The 21,748-nt window shown below is 32.4% G+C and overlaps 1 protein-coding gene across 1 annotated transcript; it reads right to left on the reverse strand.

Annotated features, from left to right (window-relative positions):
• Window positions 1-727: 727 nt before the first annotated feature.
• Window positions 728-20,628, reverse strand: LOC136988574 (uncharacterized). The gene is made up of 4 exons (XM_067286479.1): window positions 20,560-20,628; window positions 12,437-12,849; window positions 4,891-5,027; window positions 728-882 (listed from the first exon to the last, which is right to left on the reverse strand). The coding sequence occupies exons 2-4, from the start codon at window positions 12,808-12,810 to the stop codon at window positions 821-823; spliced, it is 573 nt and encodes a 190-aa protein (XP_067142580.1). The 5' UTR covers window positions 12,811-12,849; window positions 20,560-20,628; the 3' UTR covers window positions 728-820.
• Between the last annotated feature and the right edge of the window lie 1,120 nt (window positions 20,629-21,748).

The following is a 21,748-nucleotide window of genomic DNA, read 5'->3' on the forward strand; positions in this document are numbered from 1 at the left end:
GTATTTTTTGTATAGGAAAATTTCTAAAATATTTTACAGATACGAATACTCGAACCAAACATTCTTAAATGCAAAGACTCCACATAGAAAGACTTAAGAAATTTGCATATCATTTAGACACGTTTGTAAGTGGAAATGATGTATTATTTAAGATGTGTTGTATGTCTGTATATTACTATTTCATGCTATCGAAAATGTCCAGTGTGTAGACCATTTTAAAAAAATGCAAACTTAGAATCTGTTAACAGGAGTGCCTGTCTAAAATGTTTTTACAGTGTTTTATATCGCACTGCTATGTATAAATTATCTAAATATTTATGCTCTGTATAATTTAATGTATAATATAGCAACTTGATTCTAATTAAAAATGCCCAAAGGTATCGGAAATTAAATCTGCTATAGAATTTATTAAAGATATCCACAGTACCTAAGATGCGAGTTCTATTAAATTACTTTTCAGGAATTCTTTGAATAAATTTATACTTTCCTGTTAAATTGATTTATTTAAAAACATTCTATACAGAACTATTGTCCTACAGGACTATTTTTATACTTTCATTTTCCACGCACTTTATGCAATAGTTCAAAATAGAGGTAGCCTTAATTAGATGAAAGAAATGAGCAAGACAATTTGATTGCTTTGCGATGTATAATCTGCATAACTTATGTACATATTCACAATGTGCTGAATTATTCTTTTGTATATAGCAACTCAGGAGAGTATGAATTTAAATAAAGAATTTTATTTAAACATTTATGTACAATATATTTATGACTGTAATAAAGCATATGTAACAAAATTTCTTATCCACAAATTATATTACTTTCTGCAGTGGTTTTGACAAGGTACTTGGTCAACTCCAACAGCAACTTGAATTTTTTCTGTAAATAAAACATTTTATAAATGATTTACTCTTGTAATCCAATAATTTATTTAAATTTAATAAATCGTACGTGGCAAAACTACTCTTAAATGTGTCAATTAATATCAAAAACTAATTTTAATGCAGGACCAAATAGAGAAGCATCGCATAAATAAACATCTCAAAGCCCAATAATTATCAATTCATTGTGTAGCTTACCGAATATATACCAATCGATGCCAAATGTTATCGGGCTAGAAACGACTATATTACTGATAAATTACAAAACAATTTGGCACTAGAGTGAGGTGTTAATACCTCACTAGTGCCAAATTGTTTTGTAATTTATAGCCATTTCTAGCCCGATAACATTTGGCATATATTATAAAGCTACACACCAACCAATTGGGTTTAGTGGTGGTGATTGTTTATATTCAGGAATTTTTAAGTTTTTCACATTGATTAATAATACATCAACTATTAAGAGCATAGAATTTGATTCTTCTCTTTTAACTTGGGTTTTACGCAGGCTGTTTTTTTTTTCAACCTCTGATGGTCCATAAAACAAAGACAAGTGTAAATAACAAAATGAATTTTTGTTTTATGGACCGTCGGAGGTTGAAAAAACTGCCCTCGTATATCTAAGAAATTAAATTTTATGTAACTTATAAAAGTTTCTTCCATTGTTTATAATATGGTAACTCAAGTTTTTTAAAAACCAGGAACTTTTTTTGGAATAAGAAGTTTACTCCAAATATCAAATGAACAGCCAAATTCCATTATTGAAGCTAAATAATTATGGAAAGAAGTAAGCAGTTAGGTCACCATCTCTTGTTAAATTTAGAATATTCTTAGGTTTGCCAGGTACTTTGGGATAAAATCTGGGACAAAATGAGTTTTTCCCAAAAGATACTTGGGACACTCCAACTCCATGACATGCAATAAATATGTATTTTTACTCTGCCAGTGATACATTAAAATATCTTTTTCTATTTCTTTTTCATCTAGCAATCTAGCAACAGAGGAATAAATCCAGTCTAAAAACATCCAGGACAATCCCAGAAAACCGGGACATGTGGTAAAAAGATTGGCTTAGAGTGGAATGCCTGCTTACTACGCAGGCATATTGCCAGTTACACTACCCAGATCTTTGCTTGCAGACTAATTAACTAATTTGAAGTAACTATTAAACATATGTATAATAAATACAACCAATCCAATAATTACTTCAAATATCAAATTTAGCAAGAGATGGCAGCCCATTTAAGCTAACTGCCTACCTCCTGCAAAATTACTTAACAATTATTTAGTCTTAATAGCCCAATAAAGGAATCCAGCTGTTCATTTGATACTTGAAGTAATTATCAGGTTGACTGTATTTATTATGAATATAAATACAATAGACTCTCAATAACTTGAATTTTATTTGTTCTCCTAACTTAACTCAATGCATTCTATGTCGTCAAAATAATTCGGAGATTGTATTTTACATTTTCAAGAGGATGGACAACATTACCACAAAGTTGAATTGCACCTCTACACGATAAAATTCAAAATTTTAACATTTTGTGCCTAGAGTAACAGTCTCATTCTTAAGTGCAAATTGACCAATCAAATCTTAACAATTTTAAAGCACTAAATTTTTAATTTTGAAAATTTAAAAATATAATGAACATGTCTAATTTGGCAACTTACTGAGTTATTGGCCAATCAAAGTTTTGAATTCATCTATACATATCTTATTTGGAACTAAACATTCAAATTTTATAGTGAAATTTGTACAACGTACATCTCGTGTTGACATTTTTATTGCCGATAGTGACTACTTAATCAGTATATTGATCATTTTCATTCTAAAGTAGATATAAATAGCAAACAAAAAGACATTTGATAGCAGGCAGAAAAGGTACCTGTCAAAGACTGGAGGAAAGCAAACCAGAAAAATATGAAATTCCACTGAGTACTCTTGTCTACATGTATGAAAAACAAAATGATTTTGAAAAGCTTCAAAGAACAACAGAATCGGACAAAGCATAAATGTGAATATCCAGATGCTAAGTACGTATTGAATTAGCTGATACAGTATAGAGACAAGAGTTCTGCCAACAGAAAACTTCGAAGAAAAAAGCTGAACATTCAGATAATACTGAATTTAAAGCAAGCAGATAAATTGAAGAGTCATGGAATATTTTTCAATAAAACCTGTGAGAAAAGCGAGGAAGTTTGCACAAGCTGGTTGAAAGTTTATCACCTGGAAGAAATTTTCAATGCAGATGACAAAGTGGGCTTGCTTTTGTTGTGTCTGTCAGACAAAACAATAGAATTCAAAGGTGATTCAAGTCACAAAGGTAAAAACAGCAAAGAATGTATAACACTTTTCATTAGCTGTCAAGTTTGTTCCTGAAAGAAAACTGCCATTGTTATTAATTGGGGAATCAATGTTGCCTTGATGTTTTGCAATATGCAGCAAATAAAACAAGCACAGATGATGTCAGAGCTTTTCTAACGGGCTGAAACACCCACAACTGCCAAAAAAGAAAAATTGACAATTTCTGCACTTCAATTTTTACTTCTAGATCACGATACAGAGAACTTCTTATTGATAAATGATGATGATGAATGTTATTGATTAAAGATGGATGAGTTTAGAGTGCTAGATGCAACGTTAACAACAAAGCACCATTTCAAATTGTTTTGCAAAAGCAGGTTTTGGTCAATAATTTGTTGGTGATTTCAATAAATCAAAAATCCATTAACTAGGCCAATCTCATTACAGCAATGAGTGATGTAAAAGTGTTGTTCAAAGAGGAAATAAATCCTGTCAAGGACAAATATCCTGTTGCTCTTAAATGTAGGAAAACCAAAAAAAGTTCTAGGGCTTTTAAGGATACAGAGCTCCTTAAAAACTAGGTACATAAACAAAAAGTCTACAGAAAAATCAAACTACTATTTTTTTTTACAATATGATTATCTAGGAACACAGAACTAACAAAATTAGTTTCTTCTATCTCTAAATTATGGAATCTGGTCCACAGTTGGTGATTTTTCTGATTTTAGTTTTGATGCCGGCCATTAGAGTTCGAAACTGCTTTGTTTCGACTTGACGTGCTGTTTCGGTTCTGCTTCATTTTCGGAGACCATCCATTTTCATACATCCTTACTGATTTGAGTTAACCACATTCCACAAAAACTTTCAATTCCTTATCTAACAATTCTCTTATCTAAAAAAAAAATACTAATATATATATATAATCACAATAAAATCTGTTCATTTGAAATTTCTGATAATCTGGCATGCTAAAGATTCTAGGCAGGGACTGGAGTTGAACATCTAACCAACAAAGAAAGAAAAATGCTAGTGTGTTCAAATTTAACACTAAAATCAAATTATATATAACGTAAAGCCAAGTCATCAAAACATGATGTATTTTACGGCATAGAAAATCTATTTGCTCGCAGTATCCGTGTACTGTATTAATTAAGAATAATTGAAAGAATGGAAAACAACATAACATGCAATGTCAAGAATAATTTTTGAACATGTATCTAAGCAAAGACAGAAAAGATCTGATAATCTGCCACCACACTGTTTTCTATGCTTGTTATTACACACTAAAAACTTTTTAATGCATATTGTAACATAAAATTTTATCCAAATTAATATTGTATGCACTGTAATTTATAAAACATTTATTTATTTATTTATTACATATAACTCTTTTTCATTATAATATGTAGTAAAGCATTTAAATATATCCAGCTAGGCATGTATCACAACCGACGGAAATCATTTTCAGTTCTGTGAATGTTAACTATTTATAATTCATTTATAAATTCTAATGCATAGTTTTTCAAATATGCATTATATTAGTTCGGTTATTTTCATTTAATAAGCACAATTTGGGTTAACTGTTAACGTATTTAAATGCATCCTAACAATCTAAGCTTACGATTATTTATAAAAATTGTTCAATTTAATAAGTCTAACAGATTAAAACAAACATTTTCAATAATTATTTGAAAATACCTGGCAACAAGACATGAGACGGAAGGGAGACATTTAGCCATTCGTCACTTCCGTCGCAGCAATCGCATATACCATCGTTCACCTGGGAAGACTTAATAAATACTGGTTTTTTTCTATTTTGGTAACTGCAGTAAAAGCTTAAAAAATGAAAAAGAAAATTAAAATAAATATAGACATATATAATATAATAATTTATTTTTAAATTACTCCTATACTTTCCTGATTAATAACAAAAACGTCAAAAACATATTCACCAATAACTTATTATAAAAACATTCACTTTTAGGTGATTATCTTCAGATTTATACACATTCTGTAGCTTATTTGTATAACTAAATAGTCTGTAAATATTAATTTAAAACTTTATGAACTCAAATCCTTAGAGATCTTCCATGCATGGGAAATCTCTCCGAATTTGAAGCCTGTATAAAATAAAACAAGGCCGCATTTGCCTGCATTTAACACACATCATTTAGAATGTTTTTTGAATTCAAAGTGTCAATTTAAAGAATGTATAAATCTGAAAATGATAACTTAATGTATTAGACAAAAATGTGATAATTATCAAGCTTAGTATCGGCCAATTAAATATATAAGCATTTATTTTAATACTTATTCAGTTTAAAGTTTAATGAAAATATTGAAAAACGAATTACATAAATCGTTCTCGATCAAGTTTGGTTACTTCTATAAATTTTAATAGTCAGAGATTTGATTTGTATACAGAGAAGAGAAAGGCTTTGTTTTGTTGGTTTTTCTGTGTTATCACTGGTCAGTAAGAAACACCACAATCCCTATTTGTTTATTCGGTATATTACCAGGTGCACGGCATGATCACATCGCTGTAATAAAAAACAATTAGTATGGTTTTATATTCGCATAATAAAGGAAATTGGAATCTCTGTTGTTTAGCATCTTGTCTGTATTGCCTTCTAGCAGCCTACTTGCTTGATATATATGCTAAGAAGGAAAACTGCATGATTGGTTATGCAATCGATTTAAAACTGATACAACTGGCGCACAAATAACAACTACATTCGTAAGATAACTGGGATTCTTAAATTAAAAATGCTGGACTACTATATACTCTCTCTTTCTCTGTTCTCTTAATGCCTCCTACTCTTGGGTGATCAATATAACTTAACCTATCCATAATAGCTATGGTTACTGATCATCTGGTTTTGAGCTGAATTGTCTGGATCTATCCGTCTTGTGACCTTTGCCCAGTGTTCAATTGAGAGGTCAACCCAAACATTGGACAAGTTCATCGAAATAATAAAAATAAGTACAAATAAAGTGTCTTAGTTTAATGTGATAATTTTGATTATACTATTTCCATACAAGTTTCTTGATGTTGATTCAAGATTTCGTTATCTTTGTTAATGTAAAATATGTATTATATATTTTCTTAGAAATCCTATACTGATGTCATTCAGAGCAAATAGACGCAATAACTTTAATATTTCTGATGGTAATATTTTTCCATTATTAACTGATAAAGTAATTAACATATGTCACAATTACTTCCACACATCAGGCATTTCAAGTGCAATGTAGCTAATAAATATAAAATAATCTACTTGTTTAAAAACAAAAATTTATTTCAAAAAATAAGATTGAATAAGATTAAAGCCTAGTCTTTAAAAAAATACATATTTCTAAAAATTTATTAGTACCATAATATAACATTTTCAATTTGAATAAAAATTCAAACTGAAAACACAGGTACAAAAGCTAGCAGTTTCTAACAAAACTAGATGTATCTATTCGGTGATTATCTGAAATTATCAATAGCGAGGTTGAGGCCGAAGTTTTCAACGCGAAAATGTGTACGTCTGATGTTCGGCGGCGCCTTTCTGTAAGCCTAGAAGTTTGACACTAGCGTTTGAAACATCGAGCGTGATTCCACTAACGTTCCAAACACCATTGTCAAACTTCTAGGCTTACAGGAAAGCGGTGCTGAACGTCCGACGTACACATTTTCATGTTTAGAACTTCAGCCTCAACCTCACTATTATTAATGAAGCTGAAGTTTCTTTAAACATCATTTTTTTCCAATATTATTATTTACTGATTACTTTGATTATTGGAGAATTAATTGGTAGAGGAGCCTATTCGATTGAATGATTAATGAATAGCAAATGATTAATTGGTACGTTTCTATTTATTTACTTAAATTATAACAGCAAATTAAATTTATTTAAAGAAATTAACACTTACATTCTCATTAATAATGGAATATACCTTATTTATCTTATATAAGTTACAGTAAAACCTCAATTCATTGTTTTTGTTGAAAGACTTGAAAGAAAACTATGGATAAGAGAAAAACAATAGGTTCGGAGGCTTATATAATATAAAAAAGGTCATGTTTTTCTGTATTTACTAAATCAAAAAATGTATGCCAATGGCATTTTTTTCCATTGTTGAGTCTTTGTCCCTTTATGTGTCTGATGTCTGTTGAGAATTGTCCTATAAAATCAAGATGTCTCAACTGATGGGGTGTACACTTATCGTGTCGTTGCTGGAAGGCAAACGTTAGTGGTTTATGGTCTGTGTAAATGGTGAACTGTCGTGCTTCCAGCATAAACCAGAAATGTTTCACAGCAAAATACACAGCCAGAAGTTCTCGGTCGCATGCAGAATACTGACGCTGAGAGTTACTCAGTTTGCAGGAAAAGAACGCCAGTGGCTGGAGACCTTGTGCTGTAACTTGATGAAGGGCAGCGCCCACAGCAGAATCGGATGCATCGACGTGAAGTGCAAGGGTAGCACTCGGTGAAGGATGATGTAGTAAGGTGGCATCTGCTAATTGTGACTTACATGACTCAAATGCCTGAATTGAATTGTCAGTCCATTTAATCTCGCGCTGGTCGTTTTTCTTTGCTCCTTTAAGTAGGTCGTGTAAAGGAGCTTGGTGATGGGCCGCATGGGGTAGGAACCTACGATAGAAGTTCAAGATGCCTAAGAACCTTCTCAGTTGTTTGAGGGTCTGTGGTCGCTTCTGTTGAGTTATGGCAGATACATGTTCTGGAAGTGGCATAACGCCGTGGGGAGACACCATGTATTCTAAGAATGATACATGTGGGGCAGCAAAAGTACACTTGGATGCATTGATTTGCAGACCGTACTTGTCAAGGCGTTGAAACACTTGCTGCATGTGCATCTTATGTTCCTCCCACGAAGTGCTAGCAATGAGGATGTCATCTAGGTATGAAAAACAAAAGTTTAAGCCTTTCAGAACTTCGTGCATGAATCATTGGAATGATTGGGCTGCGTTGCAGAGACCAAAAGGGAGGAAAACGAATTCAAATAGCCCAAATGGCGTTGTAATGGCTGTCTTTGGCACATCATCTGGGTTAACTGGTATATGATGGAAGGCTCTAACCAAATCAATCTTGGAAAATATTCGGGCTCCGTGTAGACTTTGACCAAAATCGTGGATGTGTGGCACTGGATAGTGATCGGGAACAGTTATCCTATTCAGGGCATGATAGTCTCCAGTAGGTCTCCAATCATTACGGCCCTTCGGCACCATATGGAGGGGAGAAGCCCAGTTGCACTTTGATGGTCTGCATATACCTAACTCCATCATGTGCTGGAATTCTTGCTTTGCTACTTGCAGCTGAGCCGGATGCAATCTACGGGGTTTGGCAAATACGGGTGGACCGTGTGTCTCGATATAATGCACTGTGTTGTGCCTGACTTTATCTGAAAATTGTCGAGGACAAGTGAGTTGTGGAAAGTCCTTGAGGATATCCTGCATTGGGGAATTGCTGATTATAGTTTTGACTGAAGTAGGTGGTCCTGTATAATATCTTCCTCGTGTAGTAAGGGAAGTCAGGGGGTCAACCAGTAATCTCTTTCTGATGTTGAGAATGAGTCCAAAGTTGGCCAAAAAGTCTGCACCGATTATAGGCTTCTGCACATCAGCTATGGTAAATTCCCATCTGAAAGAACGTCTTAAGTTGAGGTCAAGTTCTAGCACCTTTGTTCCATACGTTGAGATTTTAGAGTCGTTGGCAGCATACAATTCAACCTTTGTAGGTTGATTCTTAGTGCGATTGGGAATGATCGATAAATCTGCTCCAGAATCAATTAAGAAATTTAGGCCAGTTTTGTTGTCATACACAAACAAACGGCTATATTTAGGAGCCAGGCTGGACACACAGGCCGTTACTGCGGCTGGCTGCACTCGTTTCCCTGATCAGCAGTTCGGTCGAAGGAACACGGCAAACGACATTTCCTAGCAGCTGATCCAAACTTATCATGGTAGTAACAATATCCCTGACGATTGAGGCTTCTTCCTCGAGGGCGTGAACTAATGCAATACCTCGAATTCGGGTCATGTTGGTTTCTCTCTCTACTACGATAATGGGGACGAGCAGTACGCGATACATTAAGTTCTGCAACCTTCATTGTGAGTTCTAAAATCTGCATTTCGAGATTTTTGATTACGAGATTTCCGGCTTCTAAGTTGATGCTGGCCAGTTGGGTTGGTTCTGTAAGTTCAGCAACCTTGTCAGCAAGGATGGCTAGCTTGTCTAGTTCATCACCGCTAACAGCCAGAACTGTCTTAATATTTTTGGGGAGACGTTGGAGCCACAAATTCTTCGGTAATCTTGCCCGCTGAAAGCTCCCTCATTTTACGGAGTAAAATGCTGGGTTTCTGATCCCCTAACACCAGATCTTCAAGCAGAATTTTAGCCTCTTTAGCAGCGGAGTTCTGAAAAATTTCGAGGAGTCGATCTTTGAGTTTAGTAAATGGAGCCTCAGCTGAACAGTCAAATACTAAGTCACTGACGTTAGATAGAATCTCCACGTCCAGGGAATTGATTAAATAGTTGTACTTAGTGTTCTCACTTGTAATCCGATTAATGGCAAAAGCTGCATCTAGCTGCACAAAAAATAATTTGATGTTGGTTTTAGTGAAGATAGGCATTTTTGCCTGTACACGTCCAATTTCCAACTCGTTCTGTTTCGCCATTTCGGGTGCCTAACTATGCAGCTACAAGGAAAGCGGGATAGTCTTTGATTAGGCTTAGCCCGAGTCACGTACTCTTAGTCTTCTTATTGAATTTACGATTCAGAAACTGATCATACCTGCATGTCCTGTTAAAAATGTTCCTTCATAGACACAGAGTTGTTCACTATCCAATTCAGTCGAAAGTCCAGGTAGTTCATTCATCGAATCACGTTCGGGTCACCACTTTGTCATTCGATCCTACTGATCTTTAGAACTAAGCAGACAAACACGAACAGTAACAACAAACTTTATTAAAAAGGTGAGAACTGTCACCGACATCCTCGGCCAACACCCAGACAAAAACCCGCAAACCTTTTGCGCCTCCTTTTCACATTGCCAGCCAACTCTCCTTGGCAAGTGTTGCCAGACTGTGTTCGGGATCTCTGGCGCTGGCATGGCAGCCACAAGTCCAATCTATATTACATAATTCTTTTTTAAAAAAGTTATTAAGCTTCATTTATTCACTTTTCCTTTTCAAACTGAACAGTAAACTTTCAATATTTGTACTGTTTGTCTTGTCTCTTTCAGTGATGTCACGAGCTTGCAGATACATTCTGATATACTCAAATATATAAAGTACTTTAGTAAAACTTGGCACTGGTTTGGGACATGGTCAACTCACCAATAGCAATTATAATTTTATTTCTTTGCACTTTTATATTTTTAATACTTACAAAAAAAATTTTAATTATACATTTTCTGTTTGAATATATTTATCAAACAAGTTTGAGAAATCTAAAAATCCATACATACTGTCAATTTTTAACCATGCCAAAGTAGATAACTTATACTCCCCTATATTTGTATCAGAAAACTTGTGTATTCATTACTTTTCCTATTTTTTATCTGGTTTATGCCAAGTGCAGAATTTGTGATTACTTAAAATATTACTTTATAAATTTTTAATGCAATACTCTTGTTCATATTATTTGTTATACTCCAAAGTAATTTGATAAATTAATAAAATTCATTTTATAAACACAGTTAAATTATTATTGAATAAAAAGATACAAAGCTAATAATGTCTGAACAGCTAAGTTCAAAAGGTTCCATATCATCTCTGCTCCCAATGGTATTGGATTAAAGGTATTCTGTATACTGGTATAATTTTTGAAATTTTTGTTGCAAAGTTGGTATCAACACGTACCTGAACCAGTTACCGGTGTTGGAGAGAAGACGAAAAAATATCTTAAACGTTTTCAAACCTTAATAGTTCTTCTTCAGACGATAAAAAGAAAAGCGATGGAACGCAGAAGAAAAATAGAACATCGAGGTTCTAAAACGTTTACGATATTTATTCATCTTTTCTCCAACACCGATAACTGGTCCAGGAACGTGTTGATTTCATCCTGGTGTTTTGTGAATGTAGAAGTTTACAAAGTTGGTATCATTGAGTCGTTGCATCAGCTCATTGTCTGTACGGAATCTAAACAGGTAGTTGCAACACCACATTTTAAAAACATCAACTGCTGTTACTGCTACTGATGCATAACACATTTCTGTGTATATGACACTTCTTTTTCTTTTTTCTTGAAAATAATCTTTCCAGGATTAATGTTCTTCAAGACTAAAAATTCTGGCCAATAGATGAAGGGAAAAAATATATCAAACAATAACTAATGCAGATTTAATTGTCACAGTTTAAATAGAATTTGTCGGAAAACTCTAGAAATCAAACAATGTTTCTGGGAAAATAATAGGAAATAAAAATTGCGACTGTGGATATTCAAAATTCACAAAACCTTTGCTGTAAAACAAAGATTTTTTTTAGGAAGATGATATGTAGATTGAGGTTTCACTGTATATTAAAAATTAAAAACAATGATTAAATTAAAATTTCTAATGCTATCATTAGATATAAGAATTTACATGTAATCCTTAATTATATATCAATAGTAGATTAATTCCACAAAAGTTGTGTAAATCAAGGGTTGGTGTATATAATACATGTTGATAGGGCCACATTAATGCATGGCCGTAACCAGCCACGATTGGGGACTGCCTTCTTAAAGGCCTCATCACACTACTCGTTAATAATATTTTGGCTCTGTATCTTTAAATGTATAATACCTATAAAGAAGTTAAACCTGGAACCTCAAAAGTGCTTAAAACAATCCTTATTTATTTTTTATACAATCTTGCTACAATTAAAAAAAAATTGTACAAAATCTATAATTATTCTTAAATTTTTATTAATAAATCCTTATTTCAACTAGAATAAGAATTTTCTTTTTAATTTTTAACTTTTAAAGCACTAAGAAGGCTTTTTCCATAGCCATCTTAGGTTCGGCTAGAACCGTAATAGAGATGGCTTGACGGTAAAGGGAGGTTTGACTTGTCGACATCAACCCATCCATGAAAATTTCTGAACCAACCTGCACTCAAACCTGGATCTTCAAACTGGCAGGTTAACTTTTATGCTTATTTTATTGATGGAAATAAAGGATAGTAAAGGATATTAAATCTTCATTATTTAAACTTTTTGATTTCTTCAGAAAATAATAAAATTTTTGAACTCACCGGCCATTTGAACAGGCAGCTGTACTTGGTTCATCAGAAGCATCCTTACAATCGCAATAATCATCATTCACTTGAGAAAAAACAATTTCATTTTTGCCATCAAGGCATTTAAAGTAGTTTGATGTATTCTGGTAAAATTTTTGATTCTGAGGTAAGACACCAATGATTATATTTAGAGATTTTATCGATTTATCTAATTCTTCGAGAATCTGTTCTTGATGCTTTCTTTTTGAATCTTCCTTAAATTGTTTCTCGAGTGAATTTTCTCCCAATTGATTCATCGAAAGTAACTGATAGACCATAAATATCATACCAATCAGTATGACTGAAATCAGCAGATCTTTCCTTCGATACAGTGCTCTTTTGGTCTTCATCACTCAATGTCATTTTATAAATGCTTACATAGTAAATTACTGAAAATGAAATTTAAATATATAAATTATTTTATATCCGTAATAATTTTTATACAATAATAAAAATTAAGCATCAATTAATTCAATCAAAATAATATCTTTAAAAACTATCCATTTTATGAAGTTTTGTTCCAATAGACAATTGAAATTTATGTTTACTTTTAATTGCTGTATCTGTCAGCTTATAGAGACACTATTTTCATTATAAATGCCTTCGAAAAATTGTCCTGCATCTTAGAAGCCAAAAGCAGCAATACAGCACATTCAAAGAAGTCAGCAAACAACAAAATGTAGGTAGTATAGTTTACATCATGACAAACAAGTAATCAGTAACAAGCGATTATTTATTGTGAAATCATCACAATGCCGGGCTGCAATTTTTAATCGTATTTTTAATTTATTTCATTTAAAATATACACTGTCTACCTCAAATTAGTAGTAACTTCCCCCTGTACATCATACTTTACCTTTAACAATAAAGTTGTGTTGATCATCTATTAACTGTTTTCAGAGGAAAACTTTCAAATTGAAATAGCATAACTTCGGGTGCAAACCAGAAGTTCGTATATAGTCACTTGGGGATTCCTGCCCCTAAGGTTTCCATATCTAATCTCAAATTTCATCTAATTCCATTTTCGAGTTTAAGAAAAGACAGATTGTCAAACAACAGTGGAAATTTATAGGTCTACAATTTTTTAAAAATTGCAGTCCAATTACCAGGATGTTGTCACAATAACAAGTAAATTTCAGTTATACATTCAAGTTCAAATCAATGACAAATGCATTAAGAAAGCAAAATGATGATTATAATAATGTTGAGAATAATGATTGTATCGGTAATGAATCTGAAGTTGAATAATACTAAAATAATAAAAGAAACAATCCTATCCCTTTCTATATTGGCTTTCTATTTCTTAAAGTTTTTTCTTATATTTACTGTTCTGAAATTAGGATGTTTTACAAACTACAGCATCTTATAAGCCAACAAATACAGTATATGAAATATTTTTGGATACTAATAAATTTTTATACCTAAAGCATACACTAAGAATGAGGGAGATATAGCATTAAGAATTCAGTGCTTATATCCTAATATAAGCACTGAATACTCTGACAATGATTTTATTGACTGGTTTGTCATGAAATAGTCTACATTCAACCATATGAATGCTAACGCATTATTAATACAGTGGGTGACCAGTCAACAAACATAATCCGTTCCAAGACTTTGTTCGCTATCCGAATTGTTCGTTAACCTATTATTGATTTACCATAGATTTTTATGGGAATTTGATTAATTTGTTCTGAAGACCCCCAAAAATTAAAAGTATATACAGTGGGTGATCTAATTAAACCAGTACTGGAAAGATAAACTATTAAAAAACAAAAACCGTAATGTTTCCAGCAATAAAAACTATTTAATAATAACGTTTTCGACTGTTTTAAACAGCCATCATCAGTTACAACGAACTTAAACAAAAAAGAATGCAGAAAAATAGAACACAAGCAATACAAATATTTAAAATTCAAAAATAATTCCAAAGTAAAAAATGCCGTCGTATATTAGAAACTAACAAAACTGCGCATGCGCTAAATATCGTAGTAAGAATAAAAATAAAAACAAATAACAAAAATACTTCCGCAAAAATATTTCTATTACAAGAAAAGAAACGTTATGCACGTTTTTTTCGTTTATAACGTTTATAACGTTTTTTTTATTAGTGGGTGATCGGTTAGCGAACAAATTGGATAATGAACACTTTCGCAAAAGATTTTTATGATCAGATAATGAACACTTCATTGAACAAACATAAAAAGAAGTGACGAAAATAGCAAATACCAATTGATTTTCCCTTGTCTTCAGGTAACAATTCGAAACTTTTCAGAGCATGGGAGACATCGACATTGACGCTCAACCCGATATACACTAATCAGATAGTATTCCTCAAACTTTGAAATACTTCCTTGCGATTTCAGCCTTTTATTTTTCTGACAGAAACAATTCATTTATAGTATTTGCAAGACTGTTGGGCAGGCATTCGTTAAGTTTTGCATCGGTTTTTATTTTCAAAAGGTGAGAGTATAATAGCAAAGGTAGAAAGTGGGCAGATGATGTCTGATGTTGCTGGGCAGTATGGCTTGAACAAATCTACAGTAGGGCACAGTTCAATCTTATCTAAGAAAGATACAGTATAATCAAGAAGACTCAAGTAGCTAAAGGAGTAACAAAAATCACATCTGAGAAATAAAGAACATTGAAGAGCTCATAATGGAACCTGAAACGGATCTGATGACAGAAGAATGCCAAGAATTCTTGAATGAAGATATGTTTTATTATGAAAAAGAGGATCATGTATTCATTGTCTGAACATAAAAAATCTTTTGCGAAAGTGTTCGTTATCCGATTCGTTCATTAACCCACTGTACTTATAATTAAGTGGAATGGATTGTCCACAAGCAAGATAAAAAAAAAATTCTGAATGAAATATTTTTTAAATTTGTGATTCAATAAATATTCATGATGTTTTAATTTCAAATATATAGATATTTCCTCAGCAAAACAGGGACAAATATAACTAACAAAATGTAATTTTATAGTACAGTAAGTGATTAACAAACATAATCCATTCCAAGACCATGTTTGTTACCCAATTATCAATTTACCATAGATTCTTATGGGAATTTGGTTAATTCATTCTAGAGATCGAAAAAAAAAATAAAAAATAATATACTTTCTTACTACATTTATTTATTTGTAATAATAATATATACATACACAGTCTTGAATTTTTATCAGTCATGTTTTTTTCTATTTATGGGGCATTAAAGAATCTGTCCGATGTTGATTGCTTTTCCCTCTTCAGGAGTTTTCGAAAGTAATTAATAGCATTGTCGTTAGAGAGATCCCCAAGCCTGATATCCTGAACCTAGCTTAGATGCCATTCTAAGACTGTTATTCTGACATCCTTTCACTTTTTCAAAAGATCTTTAATAGCAGATGTCTGCATTGGTCCTCTTTCTTCCTTCTCTTTTTCAGAAGAAAACACATCTTGCTGAAATTCTTGGTTTTTCATTCAAGAGTTCTTGGGGTTCTAATGTCAGATCAGTTTCAGGTTCCATTATGAGCTCTTCAATGTCATCTTCATTCACCCCAATTTGAAATCTCTAGCAGTTGTCACAATTTCATCCATAATTTTAGAGAGACATCATCTTCATCTCTCTGAATACAGGAGAGAGAAGCTTTTGCCAAGCAGAATTTAACTGTCGTTGAATGAAATCTGACCACACCTTTCGAGTGGTCAGTCTTCTGACCACGTCAGTTAAATAGTCAATTTTCAGCTGACTTACATAGGCATTAACGTTAAAAAGCTCTGGCTTACTTGACACCATTTAACTCATCACCACTGGATAAATCGACATACTTTTTCTGTCCCACACTCATTTAGACATCAGATAAGTCATCTTCCCTCCTGAAAAAAATGAGTTCACACCACACAGCTTAATGTCCAATGATGTGTAGTGACATTTGATGATAGAGAAGCTGTGCCGGCCCTGGATCATTGGAAGCATTATACAATATTTTGATGTGTAGCATTCACAAGCTAAACCGCGTGAGGTTGGTACTCTGTAAAGTGCATGCACGAATGCCTGTAATCTAGCTGCTTTACACCATTCAAATATTTTTGCTGTGGAAGCTATCTGTATTCGACAATACAGTACTTCCATTGGGAATATGCATACACGAATTTATATTCAAATATACAATAGCAATCTTATCATTGTTTTTCAAATATATAAAAATTTGTAATAAGATACATAATGCAGTTATAATAAAATATTAATTTTAATTAATTCAAAGTACATTTAAATATGAAAATAAGCACACAATATGTATTTATATTTTAGACAATACAAGGGAAGCGGTGCTTCCACATCTTCCATGGACGGCACGCCACTGTTAACGTCACAGCAAAATCCGATTTTGCATTTTCTCACCTTTCATTCATGCGTTATTTGCAGTAAGTGTTTCACATTTCTGTTAGAAATGAGTATCCAAAACCTAACAACGCTTACACTGAAAGAAAAATATGAACTTGTATCTGAATTTGAATGTAATAAAACTTTACAAGCCGAATTTGCAAACCAAAAAAACCTTCCAAGAACAACATTAGTGGGAATTCTGGAGAAAAAAGAGGAAAATTAAGAAACTTCATCGCAGCTGTCTCAAAAACACCAGAGAAAGTCGCCGTACAAAGATGTCGACAATGCTCTGGTACGTTGGCTAAAGCAAATTCATTCATTGAATCTTCCTGTTTCAGGGCCAATACTGAAACAAAAAGCGATGGAAATTGCTGAAGTACTTGGAGTAGAAAGCAACTTTAGTGACAGTGATGAATGGTCAGAGAGATACATTGCATGTACTGTGTAAAGCACTACTGTATTTTCCTAATTATAGTTTTGTGGTTTTTTTCAACTTCGTCTGAGTCGTCATATCAGATAACTCACACATTTCCACTTCCCCTTGGGGTGTCGACTTATGTGAACTCGATTGTATGTACAACTTGGAAAAGCCAATATCACTATGAAGCTAGAATTTTGAGATTTGATGTATGGGATGAAATATTCCAGGTCAAATTTCTCCACATACTCTCTATGGATGGGTTGCCAGTCATAAGCTCATCACACATTACATATCAATCATGTTTACAATTGCTGTTAATTTATATTGATATCTACAACTACAGTAGAGCATCGATTATCCGACCGTGTTCTAGTCGGCAAATTCAAATGTCCACTAGTGATGTGGCACTACAATATTTGGTTATGTCTTGGCTACTTTAATATTATTTTTGTTAAATTTTTGCATGTTTTAGCTGGCAGTACTGGCTCGACCATGAGAGGGAGGCTAGTATTTAAACCAGGCCTAATACACTATACTAATAATGTATTTTTTCATACTTTTCGGATATCCGACTTTTCAGTTATCCGACCAACCCCAGTCCCCAATTAAGTCGAATAATCGATGCTCTACTGTTGTTTTTATTTTGATGTTTACCATGAGTATTTTGCATGTACAACATCACAATAAAATTAACTTTTCAAAACACACACATGCACATTTTAACCAGTTGATGGAGTTAGTAGACAGCTGGCTGCACATATGGGCATTTAAAACATATAGTGGAACCTCGCTTAACAAGCATAATTCATTCTAGAATCCTACTAGTAATGTGAAATCACTCATTAAGTGAAGCAATTTTTCCCATATAAATTAATGTAAAATACGCTAATACATTCCATGCCAAAAAAAAAATACTCAAATATTTTATGTATAATGTTTATTCAAAGAAAATTATACAATATACATTGTTAAAGAACACGAATCATCATCTTTTCTTCTAGCACAGAATGAAGCAACCTGTAATGCAAATTCAATTTACAGAAAACAAAAAAAAAAAAAATCAAAATTTAATTTGGTATTGGTCATTAAATTTAATATGAGATGGCAGCATAACTGCCTACCTCTAGTCAAATTATTTAATTTCTAATATTTAATTATAGCCTTTACATAGCCCAAGAATTTGGCATATCATTTAGCATGTTTATTATATAACAGGCTATGGTTGTTGATGTTTATACATAATATATCCAAACACAAGTTTGGAAAAATGTTTGATCACAAGCAACACTAAGATGCAAGCGGAACGAGTGCTAAACACAGACTGATGTAACATGCACACAATCCCGGACTTCCCCTCTTCTCGTCGCTCATTAAGAGAGTCATTTTTTTACGATTTGTTTTGCTCATTATGAATAGGGTTACCAACCGTGTCATTTTCGCCTGGAGACTCCAGTTTTGGTGACATTTATCCAGTCTCCAGTTTTACTAGTAATTTCACCAGGAATATCAATGTTTTACTTATTATTCTTTAATATTAAAATTTAAAATTGGTTTGTTAATTATTCTGTAACATTCACATTATTCCTCATATTTCCAGATCGAAAACTTTTGTTGAAAATTTGCATACAAAATCATCATTACGATAAGCACCATCTACATTTCATTACTAAACACTCATGTCATCGAGATTACTGGAAGGGTCGCCATATTTCGCTACCATAGGCAGCATTGCCAGATTTGGCTACTTTGTGCAAAATTTGGCTATCCTTTTATCAGTTTGGCATAAAAAATAGCATTTGGCTCATTGGCTACTTTTTAAGCTAGAGAAATTTGACTTGGCTGCGTTTTTGGCTACATATTATTTATAAATATATTATATGAATAAAAATGCACTTTAAAATGGTGTTTTGTCGTTTTTTATTAATTAGAGACCCAAATAAAACAAATATTTGTGTTTTTCAAATAAATTTTTGTTTGTCTCCTATATAATAAATGAATTTTATTTATTTCTAAGTAAAAATTGAAATTGTCTGTAGAAGTAATTTTTTAAAATATCCTTTTTTGTGATAAAGTTTTAATACTTATTACTATAATGAAGATATTCTATATGACAAAATAATTTTAATTCAAAATAACAATTTAGAAAAACTTTGAAATGAGGTGTTATCAACAGAAAAAATATGGGTGTCTAGTTTTAAAACCCTTGATGTGACTGAAATCAAACAAATTGTTGGCAAAGTTCTAAGCGTACCTGTAAGCAATGCATTTGTGGAAAGAATTTTTTCTATAATGGAATCTGCTTGGAGAAATGATAGAAGTAGAATGCGAGTGGAGCTCGTTAAAGCAGAGTTAGGCATTCGAATTAATTTTGACATGAGCTGCGAAGCTTTTCATTCTTATTTATTTCAACATGACCAAAAAAAATTATTGCAAGTAGCAAAATCAGAAAAAAAATATAATTTTAAGAAATAAGAAGCATTACAATTATACTTACTATATAAAATAATGTTGGATTGTTAACTGTGTAATACTATATATAAATATATATACTGTACTCGTATATGATAATATAATTGTTGACTAAATAAAATATTGTGACTGTTTATTTTGGGGGGGGGCAATCCTCCAGGCCAGTAGTTGGCAAATGTTGGCAACCCTAATTATGAATAGTGCTCACTAAGCAAGGTTCCACTGTATCTTGATGTATCTGTTGGTATTATGACATGCACATCCTCCCCATACCCGTGAGTTTTAAACTGCTTTCGACAGAACATTAGATGCATATCTTCATATTTGTGTTTCTATCAAGCCAAAACAGAAAACGGAGCTCAGATTCATTTTCCTAGAGAATACCTAGTTAACGTGTCAGCAGTTGATGAAATAATACACAAGACGATAGGAAAATAGGTGAAACTAGAAAAAAAAATAAGAAAACCAAAATGTGAATGTTCTATGCAAAACATGATATTTTGACTTTGCACCATTGATTCTATAAAAGATATACGAGGGAATTTGTGAACTCATCTTTGATAGTGTGTTAAATTTAAATATTTAAAAAAATAATAAAAAATAAATGAACTCTCCTAAAAATATCTGCTTTAAGATTTAAATCCTTGACATCGTTGTTTACATCTATTTTCTTTTATTCATTTTTCACGTGGGCGGATAACGAAATTAAAAATTTTTATTTTAAACAATTTCTATGATTCAAATAATTAAAAATGGATAATTTTCTAAATTATTTTTGTTTATAATTTTAAAATGATATATTATAAAGGCTAAAATAAAATTATAAAAGATTTTAATACCTTTATCTTGCATCCGTTTCAATCAAATGGTGGCTGACATGTTTAAATTTACGCCCTCTGGTAAAAAATTAATTTTTAATCTATTTAATAAATCAAAGATTAACTATTTGCGTATGAATAATTTTGTGTGTTTCAACTAAAATGAATATTTAAAAATAAAACAAAAAATAGAATTATAATATACGGCAGGCCTTTTTAAAAAAATAATTTTTATACTTTTTTATAAAAAGGCATAAAAATATTGTAAATGCCAATAAGTTTGATTAAATCTGACCCCACTCAAGATATATGACACATGACCCCCTTCTATCTCGCCGCCTCAAGTTCTTTACTCTAAAGTTTAATACAATAGTCTCTTAATTAATAAGGGGCCTGATGGCAGCTTACCGCTCTGGGGGCCCGGGTTCGAATCCGAACGCGTCGATAAATCCCCAGGAATTTTTCGGGGGATGATCCATCAGGATATGACGGGCCCCATTGTGGGCATGGCCGAACCCATAATAGGCTTGCTAAAAGAGGCCCTCTTAGTGCCCACAGGGCGAAAAGTGTTAACAATGACATTTAAGTGCTCATTATTGGCGTTTTCCGCCGTAGTTTCGACTTACGTCGTAACTACACAAGTAAATTCGACTTACGTCGCTTCTCCTGGAACCAATTACCGACGTAAAGCGAGGTATACCTGTATACAGTACTACATTTCACAATAAATCGCTTATTAAAAATTCGTGTAATTTATATTTTTCAATAGAAATTACAAATACAGTAATTGAAAATTTAAAAAAAAAAAAAAATAAATATTGAACATGTAGAACATCAAAGCTTATAGAGTGAAAATTCTCTAGAAAGCAAAATAAAGTTACTACTGTATAAAAATTTTAGAACTTTCCGTTCAGAAATAATCAAAAGGAAATATAAATAACTGATCTGTCGACCTGTTTTGCTTATTTAGATCTTGACGAATTTATTGTTTCACCTGCAGTAGTAGTTTTGAGGACAGTGGTAAAAATAAAGTACTGTATTTCGTTGCAAAAAGAAAATTAAAACGGCAATTGATATTTTAAAATTTATTAACTCAAGCATTTTTAAAATTTGAGTTACCAAAAATTAGCACAATATATCCATATTATCAATGACCCCTTACATACAAATTACCATGCCAAATACAACTCCATCCTGATATAAAATGAAA

This window comes from Centruroides vittatus, unplaced genomic scaffold (assembly GCF_030686945.1).
Source record: "Centruroides vittatus isolate TY-2023 unplaced genomic scaffold, ASM3068694v2 scaffold_3315, whole genome shotgun sequence".
NCBI lineage: Eukaryota > Metazoa > Arthropoda > Arachnida > Scorpiones > Buthidae > Centruroides > Centruroides vittatus.